Consider the following 17,688-nt stretch of genomic DNA (forward strand, 5'->3'; position numbering starts at 1 on the left):
CTCTCTCTCTCTCTCTCTCTCTCTCTCTCTCTCTCTCTCTCTCTCTCTCTCTCTCTCCTTCCTCTCTCTCTCTCTCTCTCCCTTCCTTCCTTCCCCCTTACCTTCCATCTTAGAATCAATATTGTGTATTGGTTCCAAGGCAGAAGAGTGGTAAGGAATAGGCAGTGGGGGTTAAGTGACTTGCCCAGGGTCACTCAGCTAGGAAGTGTCTGAGGCCAGATTTGAACCCAGGATCTCCCGTCTCTAGGTCTGGCTCTCAATCCACTGAGCCATCCAGCTGCCCCGGACTCTATTTCTTTATGTCACTCACAAACATAGGGCAAGATATACATATAAACACTCCCATGTATATATATGTATATGCATATATAGATGTACACAAATATGCAAACACATATATAAATACATACATATATACACACATAAATATACACACACTGAGGCCTTAACAAAGACTTCTATTGGATGAATGAATAAATAAAGGAATGCATATATTGATGGATAGGTTAGGGATTGGCAACCTTAGTTAAGATAGGGCTGAAGCTGGGAGAAAGCCTCCTTTGGGATTCTCCCTTCCCTCCTCTTCCAAATGTTGTGCTCTCCATGGGCCTCTCCTCTCCCCTAAATCCCTCCCCCCTTTTTTAAACCCTTACCTTCCATCTTGGAGTCAATACTGTGTATTGGCTCCAAGGCAGAAGAGCGGTAAGGGTAGGCAATGGGGGTTAAGTGACTTGCCCAGGGTCACACAGCTGGGAAGTGTCTGAGGCCAGATTGAACCCAAGACCTCCCGTCTCTAGGCCTGGCTCTCCATCCACTGAGCTACCCAGCTGCCCCCCCCCCCAAATTCCTTCTTGTGGTCATACCATGCACAATGACCTCAGTGCTCTCCCTGAAGCTCTGGACACCATTGCTGGCTTCGCACACGTACTGCCCCAGGTCCTGCTGGCTCACGTTCTGGATGACCAGGATGCTGGATAGTTCTGTGTGCGTCTGTTGGGAACGGCGTTCAGGCGTCACTGCCCCAGCTCGTTCTGTCTGCCGGTGGGAAGGAACAGGAGAGGTCAGCATCCTGCCTCTTCCCCCTCTCCTGCCTTTGATACCTGGCTTTGTTCCTTGGGGAGAGGTCACCAGGTAGACCCCAAGCACAACTGCATCGCTCTTAGATGAGCGGTGCTGGGGAAGTCCCTTGGACTGGGTAGGAGGGAGCTTTGAGGGAAGGCCTAAGACAGCTGTGCTTTGTGAAAAAGGAAGACCTAAGAAATAGGTCATCTAGGATTTCCTCTGGAGTCTGAACAGTCCTTCGTGTGCCCCTTACATTGTGTGCCCCATCAGCATCTCCTTCCAAGGAAGTCTCCTCCATAGTCTAATGGCCTAAAGTTCTATAGGAAAGTTGGCCCAAGAGGTGTGGGAAGATCTTGACAATCCAATTCAACACAAACGATTTCAGTGAGATAAAAAAAAGAGGAAATGGCTTGAAAATACAATTGTGGCTGCACAAGGAACTCAGAATTCAACTTAGAGAAAATTCACAGGATTGGGTAATAGAAGACGAATACAAATGAGTGACATGTTCCTATAAGAAAAGTATCCAAAGTAGCAAAAGTCAGAATGAGCTGAAGCTGGTGACAAATGCTAAGGATAACAAAACCAACTTCCTTTTGCTCCTACGTAGGGAATAAGAGAAAGAGTCAAAAAGAGATAGAATGGCCAGTGACTGGGGTGGATGATGAAAATAAATGGAGAGAACTTAAAATCTTTTTCCTATGGGCTATTACCCTCTGCCTATCCTGTACTTGTGCTCTTTCCATGCATTGCTATTAGATTTATCTTATTAGATTCAACCCAATGTTATAGTCTTTTGAAATTTGTTCTGACTACTACTTAAACTTTTTTTTTTTAAAACTCTTACCTTCTGTCTTAAAATCAATACTGTGTATTGGCTCCAAGGCAGACGAGCAGTAAGGGCTAGGCAATGGGGTTAAGTGACTTGTCCAGGTTCACACAGCTAGGGAGAGTCTGAGACCACATTTGAAACCAGGTCTTCCTATCTCTAGACCTGATTTTCAGTATTCTGAGCCATAAACCATTTAATCTTCATTGTGATTTTCTTTTCTCCTACCAAGAAAAGGATTTCTGACTGGAAAGAATAGGTTTTCTGGGAGCTAAATCTCAAGATAAGTGAGGCAATGGTAAAAGAGCATCTAGTTACCCTTGATTAGTTTGAGTCATTAGGTTCGAAGTGTTTCCTAAGGTATTGAAAAAGTTGCAGGATGGGGTTTCTGAGCCACTATAAGTGATCCATCAAAAAAATCATGGAGAAGGGACAGCTGGGTGGCTCAGTGGATTGATAGCCAGGTCTAGAGACAAGAGGTCCTGGGTTCAAATTTGGCCTCAGACACTTCCCAGCTGTGACCCTGGGCAAGTCACTTAACCCCTGTTGCCTAGCCCTTACCACTCTTCTGCCTTGGAGCTGATACACAGTATTAATTATAAGACAGAAGGTAAGGGTTTAAAAAAAATCATGGAGAGGGGACAGGTAGGTGGCTTGATGGATTGAGATTCAGGTTTGGAGGTGGAAGGTCCTGGGTTCAAATTTGGCCTCAAATAAGTCCTAGCTGTGTGACCTTAGGCAAGTCACTTAACTCTCATTGCCTAGCCCTTACCACTTTTCTGCTTGAGAGTGAATATATACAGTACTGATTCTAAGAGAGAAGGTATGAGTTAAAAAAAATTATAGAGGAGAGAACTCCAAAGGTGGTAGGGAAATACTATGTGTATTTAAATTTAAAAACATATACTTTTTTTTAACAAAGGGGAGAGGGCATATTATAATTTAAATTATATATGTTATATATAAAGAAATAATATTAAAAAATAAAATATTATAATTTAAGTTATAGGTTTCACATTATTAAGGAGATGGCTTGTGACTAGAAAGGAAAGAAATAATCACCAAAAATTGGAATGAGTTCATCAAGAAGAGATTAATGAAAAAGCTCATTACCTTTTTTGATATAATTACTTGGTTGGTAGATCGGGGGAATATCACAGATAGAGTTTACTTGGTTTTTCTTTCTTTTTATAAACCTTTACTTCCTGTTCTAGTAACAACTCTAAGATAAGACAGTGGCTAAGGAAACAAGTTAAAGTGATATGCCCAAGGTCACCCAGCTAGGAAGGGTCCGAGGTTAAATCTGAACCCAGGATGTCCTGCCTGCAGGCCTTGTGCTCTATCCACTGGGCTCCCTGGCTGCTCCTTAATGTGTGGATTTCAGTAAGGCCTATATGAAAAGTTTTTGAACATGACGAGGATATGCTATCTTGATGAGAACAGTGTTAGGTAAATTCAGAACCAGTTGAAAAGACCAGACCCAAAGAGAATAACGGAACAACAGTAACTGTCCATTACAATCTGGATAAAGGTTCCAAGTGGAATACTTTAGGGATCTATCATCGGTTATTCAATACTTTTATTACTGACTGAAATGAGGACATATTTAATTAAGCTTATTGACGACAGACGATACAAATATGAGGACAGAAAATATAATGGATCAGAGAATGAATCAGCAGATTTCAGAAGACTAGAATGTTGGGTTGAATCTAATAAGATAAAATCTAATAGGAAAAAATGGAAAGTCTTATGTTTGGGTTAAAAAATCAAGAACACAAGTACAGGATGGACAGAGGATAACAGCCCATGGGAAAAAGAGCTCAAGGAACTTTTTTTTAACCCCTTACTTTCTGTCTTGGGATCAATATTGTGTATTGGTTCCAAGGCAGAAGAGTGATAAGGATCAGATAATGGGGGTTAAGTGACTTGCCCAGGGTCACACAGTTAGGAAGTGTCTGAGGCCATATTTGAACCCAGAACCTCCTGTCTCTAGATCTGGCTCTCTATTCCCTGAGTCACTTAGTTGCCCCTGACCTCAAGGTTTCTAATGGACTGCAAACTCAGTATGAGTCAGTAGCATGACATGCCATTCTAAAGGCTAATGTGATCTTGGGCTGTGTATGTTCTGCCCTGGGAAGACCGCACATGGTGACCACATTTTTTAGGAAGGCCATTTACACACTAGAACACATGCAGAGGAAGACAATTAGGATAACGAGAGTACTGGAAGCCATGTCAAAAGACGATCATTTGAGGGACCTGAGCATATTGGAAAAAGGAAGGCTTAAAGGAACATGCCCATTACTCTCAGGTATTTGAAGGATTGTCATGTTGAAGAGGAAATAGGCCCTATTCTGCTTGGTCCTAGAAGTCAGAACCAGGAACAAATAGGGAAAGGTAGATATTTGGTTGAGAAAAGTGTTCTTTAATGGAAGAGCTTTTTTGTGGAATGCCATCAGCCTAAATGCTAACTTTGGACTTAAACTATCAAGAAGTAACCTAGTTCATATGCTCAAAGGTTCTATAAAAGACTGCCTGCCCTTTGATCCAGCCATACCATTGTTGGATTTGTACCCCAAAGAGATTATAGATAAACAGACTTGTACGAAAATATTTATAGCTGTGCTTTTTGTGGTGGCAAAAAACTGGAAAATGAGGGTATGTCCTTCAATTGGGGAATGGCTGAACAAATTGTGGTATATGCTGGTGATGGAATACTATTGTGCTCAAAGGAATAATAAACTGGAGGAATTCCATGTGAACTGGAGAGACCTCCAGGAACTGATGCAGAGTGAAAGGAGCAGAGCCAGAAGAACATTGTACACAGAAACTGATACACTGTGGTAAAATCGAATGTAATGGACTTCAGTACTAGCAGCAATGCAATGACCCAGGACAATTCTGAGGGATTTATGGAAAAGAACGCTACCCACATTCAGAGGAAGAACTACAGGAGTGGAAACACAGAAGAAAAGCAACTGCTTGAACACATGGGTTGAGGCAGACATGATTGGGGATGCAGACTTGAAACTACCACACCAAGGCAACTATCAACAATTTGGAAATAGGTCTTGATCAATGACACATGTTAAAACCAGTGGAAATACACATCTGCCATGGTGGGGGGGAGTTGGGGGGGGGTGAAGGGGAAAGTAAGAGGATGAATTATGTAACCATGTTAACTTTTCCAAAAAATAAATATTAATAAATGTTTTAAAAAAAAAGAAGTAACCTAGTTCAGGGGCAGTTGGGTGGCTCAGTGGATTGACACCCAGGCCTGGAGTCAGGAGGACCTGGGTTCAAATCTGGTCCCAGATACTTCCCTAGCTGGGTGACCTTGGGAAAGTTACTTAACCCCATTTGCCTAGCCCTTACCATTCTGTCTTACAGTTGCTAATAAAGCAGAAAGTTGTATGGTTTTTGTTTTTTTTAACTCTAGTTCATCCAAAAGTGACTAAGTTCTGACCTTCTCTACATTTTAGGGACAAAGGGATATATATATATATATATATATCTCAGTTGCATGGTTTTCTTTGATAATTCTACTTCTGTGATCTGCCTTAGATTGGAATGGGCTGTGTGAGGTATAGCATAGCCTCTTTATATTTGATTTCTATGGGTTACTTTAATATGCATAATGAGTATGCATTCATTCCAAAATGAAAAGAATTACTCTTGTTAACTATTTGGGCTTAGAGGCTTTCCTCAGGCTTATCTGTGATTTAAATACTTGAGCTATGAATATGCTTTATTTATCAAAATAAAAATATGTGTATTGAAAAGAAATCTGCTTTTACAGAAAGGTAGATTTTAATTTGATAAAAATATCCAGGCACATTTATGTAGTTCTTGCAGGCTTACTAATTGCATTCTTTACAACTGTCCTGTGAGGTAGAGAAGAAAATGGTTTTTATTCCCATTTGAAAAATGAGGAAACTGAGGCACAGGGATGTTAAGAGACTTGCCTCCAATTACATAGCTAGTCAAATATTGGGGTTGGTTCTCAAGTCTGAGTTGTCTGGCTCTTAGACTGATGCTTTCCTTACTATGTCATGCTGTCCAGATGCCCTCTGAAGTTCTTTATAACAACGAGATCCCATGTTAGATAGAAAGTTAGTGGATTCACAAGATGCAGTTTCTATGACCAAATGTATTTTTGGTGGAGTTGTGAACTACTCCAACCATTCTAGAGAACAATTTGGAACTCTGCCCAAAGGACTATAAAACTGGACATTATTTGACCCAGCAATACCACTATTAGATCTGTATCCAAAGAGGGAAAGGACCCATTTGTACAAAAATATTTATAGCAGCTCTTTTTGTTGTGTCAAAGAATGGGAAATCAAGGGGATGCCCATCAAATGGGGAATGGATGAACAAGTTGTGCTATATGATGGTGATGGAATATTCTTATAATGATGAGCAAGATGGTTTCAGAGAAACCTGGGAAGACTTATATGAACTGATACAAAGTAAAGTGAACAGAACCAGAAGAATACTGTACACACTAATAGCAATATTGTAAAGACGATCATTTGTGAAAGACTTAGCTACTCTGATCAAATCAGTGATCCAAGATAATTCCAAAGGATCCACAATGAAAAATGCTATCCATCTCTGGAGAGAGACGTGTTGGAGTCTGGATGCATATTTTTTTTACTTTCTTTATTTTTATTGTTTTATTTGTTAAGTGCCTATTAAACCCAGGCCCTGTGCTAGGAGCTGGGAATCCAAACACAAAATTAAAAGAGTTTTTTCTATTAGGGAGATTATATTTTCGCAGACTGAGATGCTCAGCCTTAAGCTCTAGGTATCGGTCGTCCAGGAGAATGTCAGAGAATGGGTCATAGAGTAAGGGTCCAGGGAAGAACAGAACTTATGGAGGCAATCCTTATAGGCTCTCTAGGAGCCACTCTGGCTTGAGGTTTGGAGAAGGACAAGGGATGGAGGTCTCAGGTCTACAAAGGCAGAAACAGTGGCAAAACCAAAATGAGGACTCTAGGAGGCAGAAGAAAATCTTTCAGCACTAAGAGTCAGAGTAGATACTTAGTCAGAGGGATGGAGGATGGAGGTAGTGTGATCTAAGGGAAAGAGTCCTGGACCAAGAATTGGAAGACCTGGGTTTGAATATTACTTCTGGTGCTTACTACTTGTGCAATCGTGGATAAATCATATAATCACCTTGGACCTCAGTTTTTTTCATCTATAAAATGAGGAGGTTGGGCTAGATGACATGGGAGGTTTCTTCTAGCTCTAGCATAGTTTATGATACCAGACCAGAGAGTGGTCAGCAGGGTATGAGAGAAAGCTGAAGCAGAGTCCCCAGTTGGCACTGCTGAGAAAACATGTATCAGCTTCCTATGCAGGAAGGAGTTTGATGGACATAGTGGGATGGGACCCATGCCCACAGAATGAATTCCTGCCTTAGATGCTGATTAGCTGGTCCCAGGCTAGTAATTTAGTCTTTCTGTGCCTTAGTTTCCTTGTCTGTAAAATAAAAGGATTGGACTTGATTGCCTCCAAGGTCTTTTTCATGATTCTATGTGGTGCCAGTGAACGCTGAATGTGTTCTTTGGCATGGAATAGATGATTTCTAGGATCCTGTATACATATAGGAGAGGTAGGGTTTTTTTTAGAATCAGAGCAGGGAGCAACTGACTTAGCTTTTCTTGAGGAAGGAACAACGTATACTGTTAAGTTGCCTGAGCCTCAGTTTCCTTACCTATAAAATAATCATATTAATCATGGCCTTCACAAGATTGAGGTGATATTGAAATGACATAATAGATATGCAAGCACTTTGTAACCACAAAGTATTATGGAAATGTGAGGGATCATTATTGTTTTTTTATTAATTTTGGGGAAGTCTAGATCTGTGATTTCACTGGTATAAGGTACTCCCAATGAGGAAACTCCTTTTGCCAATATGAACTGGTATCTACTCAGCAACTTTTAGCCAAAGACTATAGCAGTGATGGGCAAACTATTCCCCGAGGGCCAGATGCAAGCCGTAGTTTGCCCATCACTGTCTTAAGCAATTCCCTAATCACTACACCTGGATATGGGGGCATAATATAGAGCAGTGATTCCCAAAGTGGGCGCCACCACCCCCTGGTGGGTGCTGCAGTGATCCAGGGGAGCGATGATGGCCACAGGTGCATTTATCTTTCCTATTAATTGCTATTAAAATTTAAAAAATTAATTTCCAGGGGGCTAAGCAAATTTTTTTCTGGAAAGGGGGTGGTAGGCCAAAAAAGTGTGGGAACCACTGGATTAGGGAATTGCTTAAGGCAGTGATGGGCAAACTATGTCCTGGATCTGGCCTGCAGAGAATAGTTTGCCCATCACTGCTCTAGAGACTTGATTTGGAGCATAGAGAGATTAAGTGACTTGCCTAGGGTCACTCTACTAGTATATGTCAGAGGCAGAACTTGAAACCAGGTCTTCCTGACTTGGAGGTTAGCTCTCTCTGTCTTCTACTCATCTTGCCTCTCATGATTAGTTATTAGTTATGATATTCTTTACCAAAACATAACTGTAGCATAAAATAATTAATATGGGGGGCAACTGGGTGGCTCAGTGGCCTGAGAGCCAGGTCTAGAGATGGGAGGTCCTGGATTCAAATCTGGCCTCAGACACTTCCTAGCTGGGTGACCCTGGACAAGTCACTTAACCCCAACTGCCTAGTCCTTACTGCTCTTCTGCTTTGGAATCAATACACAGTAGTGATTCTAAGGTGGAAGGTAAGGGTTAAAAAAATAAGTAAGTAAAATAAAATAATATGACATTAATGATTAACCCAATATGCCTAGTATAATACTAATGGACATAATAATGATTATATCAATTACATTAGCATTACTATCATTCTATCCATTATTATTACTATAACATGAGAAATAAGAGTTTGGGCTTTCCTCCAAAGGGCTAATATTCAATTTCTCTTTTGCCTCCTGCAATCCAGAGTGATAACTCACATGAACCTCTCTGTTACTTTGAAGAGTGAGATGTCAGTGGACATGGGGTGCTGTGAGGGACTTGAATGAACAGTACTCCCAGGTGATGCACCCACCTCACCAAAGGGAAGGCAGATGCAGCATTAGCTTTGGGCATGAAAGGTGTGGAGGGAAGGGCTGGCCAGAATCCATGGGAACTAAGTAGGAGGGATGGGGGGGACCAGAGCCCTAGCCATTCCACAGAAACAAACCAAGGAAGGGCCAGCTCACTTTGGAGAAGGGTAAGCAAGTGAGATCCACCGGACCATGGAGGGCTGGAAGGAGGAGGACAGCTAACCTGCTTCCCAGGATAATCCCACTGGAAGGTGACTCCTGAGTTGAACTCAGCCCACACAGTACAGTTCAGGACCAGCTTCTCCCCTACCAGCAGCTCCAGGGCCTTCTTGGGATATAGCTGAATGTCATAGAGCTCATTCCCTGGAGGACACAGGCAGATACATAACACAAAACAATAACACAGCACATAAAAGATCCCAGCATGTACCCTCAGCAATACCAAACCTATAACAGAGCACGGCTGACTCGGGAACACAGCAAAGTTGTGGTTTGGAAAACATACATGAGCGATATACTAGATCATGCGTGCATATGTGCACACATGGCAACATGCATGGGTTTTCACCCACAGAGACACAAACATCCATAAAATTGTCCAGTCCCTGGGAATGCCTCCCAAGCCCTCCTCTTCCCTGCCAGTCCCATATCCAATACCACCAGTGCCTGGACTGTGAGTCCTCGCAGAAGTGAGGAACACATCTTCCTCCTGGACTCAAGGGTTGGGGAAGGGTTTCAAGGTTCTCACTCTGGTGGCCCCTCTCAGATTAAGGCTTGGGGCCAAGTTTGGGGTGAACCTTTTTGGGATGGACATGAAGGGGAATACTCCATGGTCTGGCAGGATTAGGCATTCCCCACCGTACCAGTGATATGGATGATGAAGAAGTTGGAACGGAAGGTTCGGCCCCGGATGATGGTCTCACACTGGAGGAACAAGGTGTCCCCGAGGAGTGACGTGGGCACCAGCATTCCCTTCCTGTCATCCCACACGATCTCTTGTCCATCTGGTCGGATCACCCTGATTTGCTGGGGGTGGGGGGAATGGTCAGGGGCTGGCTGCTTCTCCCTTCCCCACCATAACTGAGGGGCAGCTAGAGCCACGGCCCCTTCTCCAGGAATGGTCACCAGACACCTCCAGCTCTGATTCACTGGGACAGGAAACCCTGGGTAGGCAGGAGGTCTTTGGAGCAGGACAGGGGACATAAGGGGTGGTGGTGGTGAGAAAGGAAGATAGGGAGTGGTGGTTCATACCGAATGCAGAGTGACGTTGAGGTCCGGGATGGACACCAGGCAGGGTACCCATGTATGATCCTTGTTGACCAGGAGAGTGTCCGGCCTGTTGATGAAGGGCTGCTCGAAGTCTGAGGCCAAGGACAGCCATCCGTCGAGGAAGAGGGAGAGAGGAGAAATGAAGAAAGTAGAGAGGAGAAAAAGAAAAGGAAGAGGGAAAGAAGAGAAGGTTGAAAAGGAAGGGTGAAGGAGGAAAGGCAGAAAGGGAATAGATAAATGAGGAATGAAGAGGAGAAGGATGAGTACAAGATGGAAGGAGAGATGGAATGTAACAGGATAGAGGAGGGGAAAGGAGAGATATGGAGGCAGAGGAAGGAGAAGGAAGGAAGAAGAAAAGGAGGAAGGATAGGAAGGAGGAAGAGGAAAGAGGAAAAACAAGATTTCCTGAGTATCTGGATAGATAAGTAAGAAGGCAGGGAGGGGGTCCAGGGTAGGGATACCTAAGCCTAACTTCAGGTCATATCCCCCTGTGCAGAGATCCCCACTGGCCACTAGCCTTCATGGGCTTAGCTGAGTTTTCAGACCTGCTTTCTCCAGGTGAGTTTTGACTTGCTATAGCCCAAGCCTCACTTCTGTAATGACATAGGGTGGTTGGAGGTCCCTGGTTTGATATGCCAGTGACAGGTAGGTACTATAACCAGGATTATTTTTTTATTTTATACTGATATAGAACTAGGTTAGCCCTATGCTATCACAGATAAGATGAAATGAGAAAGACACAGAATTGATATTATGGTGAGGAACCCCTAAGCTAGAGATAACCAGACAAGATAGCAGATGTGGATGGTATCTCCTTAAAAGCAGATTACAAATGTTAATAATATGGAAATAGGTCTTGATCAATGACACATGTAAAACCTAGTGGAATTGCTCATTGGCTACAGGGAGGTGGGGTGGGAGGAGGGGAGGGAGGAAGAGAACATGAATCATGGAAGCATGGAAAAATATTCTAAATTAATTAACTAAATAAATAAACTTTAAAAAAAGCAGATTACAGAACTGGCATGGCAGGACAACATAGCTGTGATGGAGGACTTTAAATACTCAGATACCTGTTGAAAGTCTAGCAAATATCTGCCTTGATGAAAAGATCATCTCCAAGAAAGCAGGCAAGGAGAATAAGTAAAAAGATTTTGTAAAAATGATTAGAGGCTAGCTAGTGAAATAAAAGAACTTGGAAGAAAGTGATCATGTTATCCTAGCATTAGCTATAGCAAGGAAAGTAGAATACATATTCTTACTTTAGGAAATGAGATTTTATAAAGTTCTGAGAAAAACCAGTTTATGATCCCCCTGGCTTAATACTTAAAGAACTAATGACTTATAAGGGATTAAAGGTTTTGGAAAATATAATTCTGATGACAATTATAAACATTCCAGATGAGGTGAAAAATGGGGAAGTGTATCAAAGTACCAATGTAGCCACATAGGGAGCTCTCAGGTGAGCTTAGAATCACAAAGAATATATGAAAAAGGTGGGGGCGGGGGAAGATGAGGCATATATGGATGAATGCAAAATATTGGTATGGAAATGTCAGATTACTATTAGCAAGCCTCAAAATGAGCTGAGCCTTGTGAAAAATGCTAAAAAGAACAAAAGTCTTAAAAAAAAAGCAATCTATGTTGGGCTTTGAAAGACTTAAGACCTCTGATCAATACAATGATCAATTACAATTCTGGAGGACTAATGACTTTTGACTGAAATAAGACATGCATTTTTGGATTCAGTCAAAGTATAAATTTGTTTTTACTAAGCCAATTTGTTACAAGAGAAAGCTTTTAAAATTTTTAAGTGGGGAGAAGATTTTCTGGGAGAAAGGGTTAGTGATAGTGATGTCCCTCCCCCAACAGAAGAAAGGATTAAAAATCATCAACGAGGCATTTTAAAAAAATGCACTGCAGAAAAGAGATAATGGGATAGCTTTGAAACTGTTGGGTTTGGGGGGCAGCTGGGTGGCTCAGTGGATTGAGAGCCTAGGCCCAGAGATGGGAAGTCCTAGTTCAAATCTGGCCTTAGACCCTTCCTAGCTGTGTGACCCTGGGCAAGTCACTTAACCCCCATGGCCTGGGCAACCTTTTGAGCTTGGTGTGTCAAAATTTGCCAAAAAAATGAGCATAACTTGGGTGGTATGTCACTTCGAGAAAAAACCATAATTTTGCAATACTTATAGTTTAAATAACAAAAATGTATAATTGTAATATATAAGTATATTTAATAAACCAAAAATAGGTAAGTTAATATAGGTAGAATTGTCATTTATAGTGCACAGAGTTTCTACACTACACAACAGCAAATGTTTCATTCTCGGCGTGCGGCCCTATACTTCTCTGTATGCGGCTACATGTCATCGAAAATGGCTACATGTGTCAGTGCTGACACGCATGTCATAGGTTTGCCATCACTGGCCTAGCCCTTCCTGCTCTTCTGCCTTGGAACAAATACACAGTATTGACTCTAAGGCAGAAGGTAAGAGTTTAAAAAAAAAAGAAAGAAATTGTTGGGTTAATTAGTTAAAACAAGTTATATATAATAGTAATTCCTATTTTCATATAAAATAATCTTTTCCCATCTTTTTTATATGGGAATATTTATGTTTATTGGTTCTTGTCAAGATTGGAATAGCAAAAACATGAAAAAAATTTATGAAAATGAAAAAAAAAAGCTGAGGCAAAAGACATTTCAGTGTTTAGTCAAACCCTAGAAATTCAGGAGGCCCTCCTATTAGCTTAGCTTTCTTATCTTTTATTTTCCTAGGATTCTGGACAAGAAACTGCCTTCATGTTAAGGATCAGGGAAGATTCTGAAAAAACCATTACCCTACCCCAGCCTCAACAAAGTGTTCTGGTCTTAGCAGCAAACTTTAGAGTCCTCTGAGAAAGAATTCCGAGTACCCTAGATCTAGAGAGAGATGAGATCTCAGCAACTATCTAACCCAATGCGCTCCACCATTTTACAGGTGAGGAAACTGAGGGCCTGGGGGAGTGGTGAAGTGATTTGCCCCTATTTAAAGAAATAGTACATAGCAGAAACAGGATTTGAACTCAGATCTTGTTACTCTAAATTCAACACTCTTTCTATTGCACCATATGTTCCTTGCTCCTTTCTTTTCTGTGGATTCCCTCCTATGACCTCCTAGATAGTAGAAAGGGCCCTGGATTTGGTGGTAGAAGACCTACATTTACATCCTGGCTCTGTTGCTTCTGCAAATAGTTTTTAAGTCCCAGCATCCCCCTTTGTAAAAGGCAGATAATACTTTTGTACAGTATACCTCACAGGGTTTTGGGAAGTAACCGGTAAGCTAGCAATTATTACTAAATGATCTCTAAGAGCCCTTCAGCTCCTCTCTCTACCAGTTCCCTCGGGCCTCCCTCCCTCCAGCCCTCCTAAGGGGGTTGGCACCCAAGGGGGGCCCCTGGATGGTTCTCACCTCTCACAAACACGTAGGTGCTCACTGCAGTGGTGCCTTCAATCCGGGCCTTGATGTACTTGTAGTAGCAGGTGTAGGAGCCGGTGTCATTGGCCTGGGTCTTGGTCAGTACTAACACCTTGCAGTAGGGCCGGCTGTCTGTGCCCTCACAGTCTCGTTCAGCTCCGACCTCTGCCGGGCCCCCGGCTTTGCTCTCCTTGTCCCCTTGGCTAGGCTCCTCCCAGCGCCGGGGCCATGCCCACTCCAGGGGGTGCTGGCCTCTGCCAGAGGGACAGGAGGAAAAGAGAGGAGTTAAGGGTGTGCTGTGGCAGGACCCAACTTCCTTGGGGTGAATGGGGTGGGAAGGGCAGAGAAGAAGAGGGGGAGAGAAGAGGAAGGAGGTGAAGGATAGGGACAAAGGACTCAGTAAAAGAGAGTTCTGGCACTTTCTTGAAACCAGAGGCCCAAGCCATTGTTGGCAATGCCAAACTTGTTCTGGGTCCTCTGTGCTAGATGAGAATCTCTTCTAGAATGTGGGAGTGAGTCTCCCAGAATTTATGCCACTCTAGGGCCTTGGGACGGGCTGACCATGCACCCATATAAAAGTTTTTGGAGCCAGAGACTTCTGGGACAGTTGGATGGGGAACAGGAACTCTGGAGAAGCTAAACTTGTCAAATCGGCACCAACTTGGCTCTCCTGGAGGCCAGCAGACACCCCTTTTGTCCTGGTGGAAGATGCCTCCTTGTAGGAGGTCTGGAGACCAGAGGTGGTCAGTGAGATCCTAAACAAGACATTTTCCTCCCCTTTTTTGACTTTTTGGCCTCCTGGGGATGATGGAGAAGCCTGCAAGGCTCTGAATAGATGAGTTTAGGTCCTGTTAGCTTGAGTGCCCATTTATTTGGGCTCTGGATGACAAGACTTCCTTTGTGTAGAAAGAAAATATCTGAGGTGCAGACACCAAGCCTGGGATTCCTTCTGAGAGATGGACAATAGACTTCAGTGCTTTGTACATCCAAAGGTTCCCCCCAGTCCTGCCTCCCACCCATCAGTATATGCTTAACCCTATATCTTCCTCAAAGAAACTACAAGGTGGCGGAGAAACATTGTGCAGTTGTATTTCTCTGAGGGAGGGGGCTCATGAACGGTAGCCTTGGGTAGAAAAGGAAGGGGCAGGGGTGGGGGAGAGGGGAGAGGGGGAGAAGCTAGGAGTTATCCAGAAGTAGAATGGCTTGTCTTGAGAGAAAATAGGTCGCCTTCTCAGTTTGCCCTTCAAGGTTAAATGGCTACTTAACAAGTAGGTTATAGATGGAAATTTTGGCCATTAAGGCTCTGTGTAGCTCTGAAACTCTGTGACTATTTAGTCAAGCATTACTGGCGTTAGAGTAAGCTAAGAGAGGGACCTAAAAGGCTAATCAGCACAATCCTCATGTTATGTGGCTTAAAGAGTCTGACTCACCCACAGGCAGTAAATGGCAAAACTAAGAAAAAAAAATTGTAAATGCTTATCTTCTGTCCTAGCATCACTTCTAAGATAGAAAAGCATCAAGGGCTAGGGAATGGAGGTTAAATGACTTGCCCATGGTCACACAGCTAGGAAGTGTCTAAACCCAGGTCCTCCTGACTCTAGGACTAGCATTCTATCCACTGTGCTACTTAGCCACCCTCTCAAAACCAAGATTTGAATTCTGGTCTGCCTATTCCAGATTCCAAACTCTTTCCATTGTACTCTTCTGCTTCCCACAGGAAATAAAATTCAAGATCACTTATTTCCCTCACTCTTTCACCCTGGTTATTCTATAGCTTTCTCAAGTTTGTTGGTAAAATCTTGAGAAACTCTTAACTATCAGTCAAACATTTATTAATAAGCACCTTATGTGGCAGACATTGGACTAAGTTCTGAGATTTTAAAAAATGACAAAAAACAATCCAGTCCCTCAAGGAGTCTGCAATGTGGACTATCCCTATTTCAGGCTTGGGAACGGGCAGAGGTGGAAGAGGGAGGCTGAGCAAGGCAGAGAATGCTGAGAGGGAGAGACCAGAAGTCTATCCCATAGGCAACAGGAAAGAGGGAAACCTTGGGAGGAGGAGAAGGCAGTTGCTTCAAGGAGAGCAGATGGCCACTTCTGGGGCTGCAGAAGGCAAGCGAGTGATACTGGGATAGACATTCCCACAAAGATCTGAAGAGAGGCATTTGGAGCCTTATACAATTTGAGCCACCACACTACTTGACAGTACTATATCTTTTCACATTCATCAATCAACAAACTTTTATTAAGGACTGACTCTATGCCAGGCATCATGCTAGGCACTGGAGAACCAAAGACAAAAGTGGAATGCTCCTTGATCTCAAGGAGGTTACATTCTATTGGGGTACAGTATACACAGGCATATGGAATAAATGTGAAAGAAATAAGAGAGATGAAGGAGGAGGTGAGCTAGAGACTAGGGAGATCAGGGAAGGTTTCATGTAGGAGGTGGGGCTTGAGCTGAATTGTGAAGGAAGGAAGTGATTCTAAGAGGCCCAGGTGAGTAGGAAGTGCCATCCAGGTGTGGGGGACCCCCAATGCAAAGGCAGGAGATGGACTGGCACATCTGAGGAGCAGTTGGAATGCCAGTTTGGCTGGATTATAGAAGACAAGAAGAGGATTAATGGATAATAAGCCTAGAAAGGTAGGTTGGGGGCAGCTGGGGTTCAGTGGATCAGAGTGCCAGGCCTAGAGACGGGAGGTCTTGGATTCAAATATGCCTCAGACACTTCCTAGCTGTGTGACCCTTAGAAAGTCACTTAATCCCTATTGCCCAGTCCTTACTGCAATTTTGCCCTGGAGCCAATACATAGTGTTGATTCCAAGATGGAAGGTAGGGGATTAAAAAAAAAGTCAAGTAATAAGAGTATTATACGCCATTCTCCACTGTATACTCTACACTTAAATGGATTGCCCTCTGTTTCCTGAAATTTCCCACTTCTTTGTCTTTGCTCACCTTCCTTATACTATCTCCCAACAGGGCATTTAAAGCCCAATTCAAATGATATTTTCTCCATGAAAATTTTCCCCGTGCTTGTCAGTAACCATATTTCCCTGGGACTTATCATATAATATGTCCTTTATATTCCCTGATATGCTTCTGGGTTTATTTGGATCAGACCCATTATTTGTTGGTATAAGGAACTCCTAGGGAGTATTATGTATAGGGAGTATGTTTGGTGAAATAGAGTTTTTTAAAATTAAAAAAATTTCTTTGAATTTCTTTTAAACTCTTACCTTCCATCAAGGCAGAAGAGTGTTAAGGCTAGGCAATGGGGGTTAAGTGACTTGCCCAGGGTCACACACCTAGGAAGTGTCTGAGGCCATATTTGAACCTAGGACCTCCCATCTCTAGGCCTGGCTCTCAATCCACTGAGCCACCCAGCTGCCCCTGGAATAGAGTTTTTGAGAATTGCCTGGGGAAAAGGGGGATAAGTGAGGTCCAGGGTCAGACATAGCTAGCATGTGTCAGAGATAGCACCATGACCTGGTCCAAGGTGGGCTCTTTATCCAGTACAGTGATCCCTCACCTATCGTGGGAGTTACGTTCCGGAGACCCCCGTGATAGGTGAAAATCTTGAAGTAGCGTGGTATATTTATTTTAATATATATAACAAACACATATTACATGTATTTCTAATACATGTCATACATATTAAATTATATATTATATATTAAATTATATATTAAAGCTTTATAAACCCTTCCCACTCTTCTATAAACCTTTTCCACACTCTTATTAACCTTTCCCACACACTTATAAACACTGAGCCAATCAGCGCCCAGGATAGAGAACACAGCGCTATGGTTGGTCAACTTTCATTCTATCAGCCAATAGTGTGCTGCAATACAGAATTAGCGATATATATAAATTTTAATATCTGAGATACAGTGAAGTGGGGAAAAGCGAACCACAATATATCTGAGGAACAATTGGATAAGACACTGTCTACTTATGATGTAATAATATGTTTTACGGTGATCCATGTGTGCATCTTAT

General features: G+C 42.7%; 1 protein-coding gene across 1 annotated transcript in view; it reads right to left on the reverse strand.

Moving 5' to 3' along the window:
- The window catches only part of FLT4 (fms related receptor tyrosine kinase 4), a 185,164-nt gene that overhangs the window by 117,716 nt on the left and 49,760 nt on the right, over positions 1–17,688 (reverse strand). The window contains exons 4-8 of the mRNA XM_044659813.1: positions 13,683–13,942; positions 10,216–10,325; positions 9,828–9,990; positions 9,188–9,327; positions 864–1,035 (exon numbers count right to left, since the gene is read on the reverse strand). Of these exons, the coding sequence (XP_044515748.1) occupies positions 864–1,035; positions 9,188–9,327; positions 9,828–9,990; positions 10,216–10,325; positions 13,683–13,942 (845 nt within the window). The remainder of the gene's footprint in view (positions 1–863; positions 1,036–9,187; positions 9,328–9,827; positions 9,991–10,215; positions 10,326–13,682; positions 13,943–17,688) is intronic.

Source organism: Gracilinanus agilis, chromosome 2, assembly GCF_016433145.1.
Source record: "Gracilinanus agilis isolate LMUSP501 chromosome 2, AgileGrace, whole genome shotgun sequence".
In the NCBI taxonomy this organism is placed as follows: Eukaryota; Metazoa; Chordata; class Mammalia; order Didelphimorphia; family Didelphidae; genus Gracilinanus; species Gracilinanus agilis.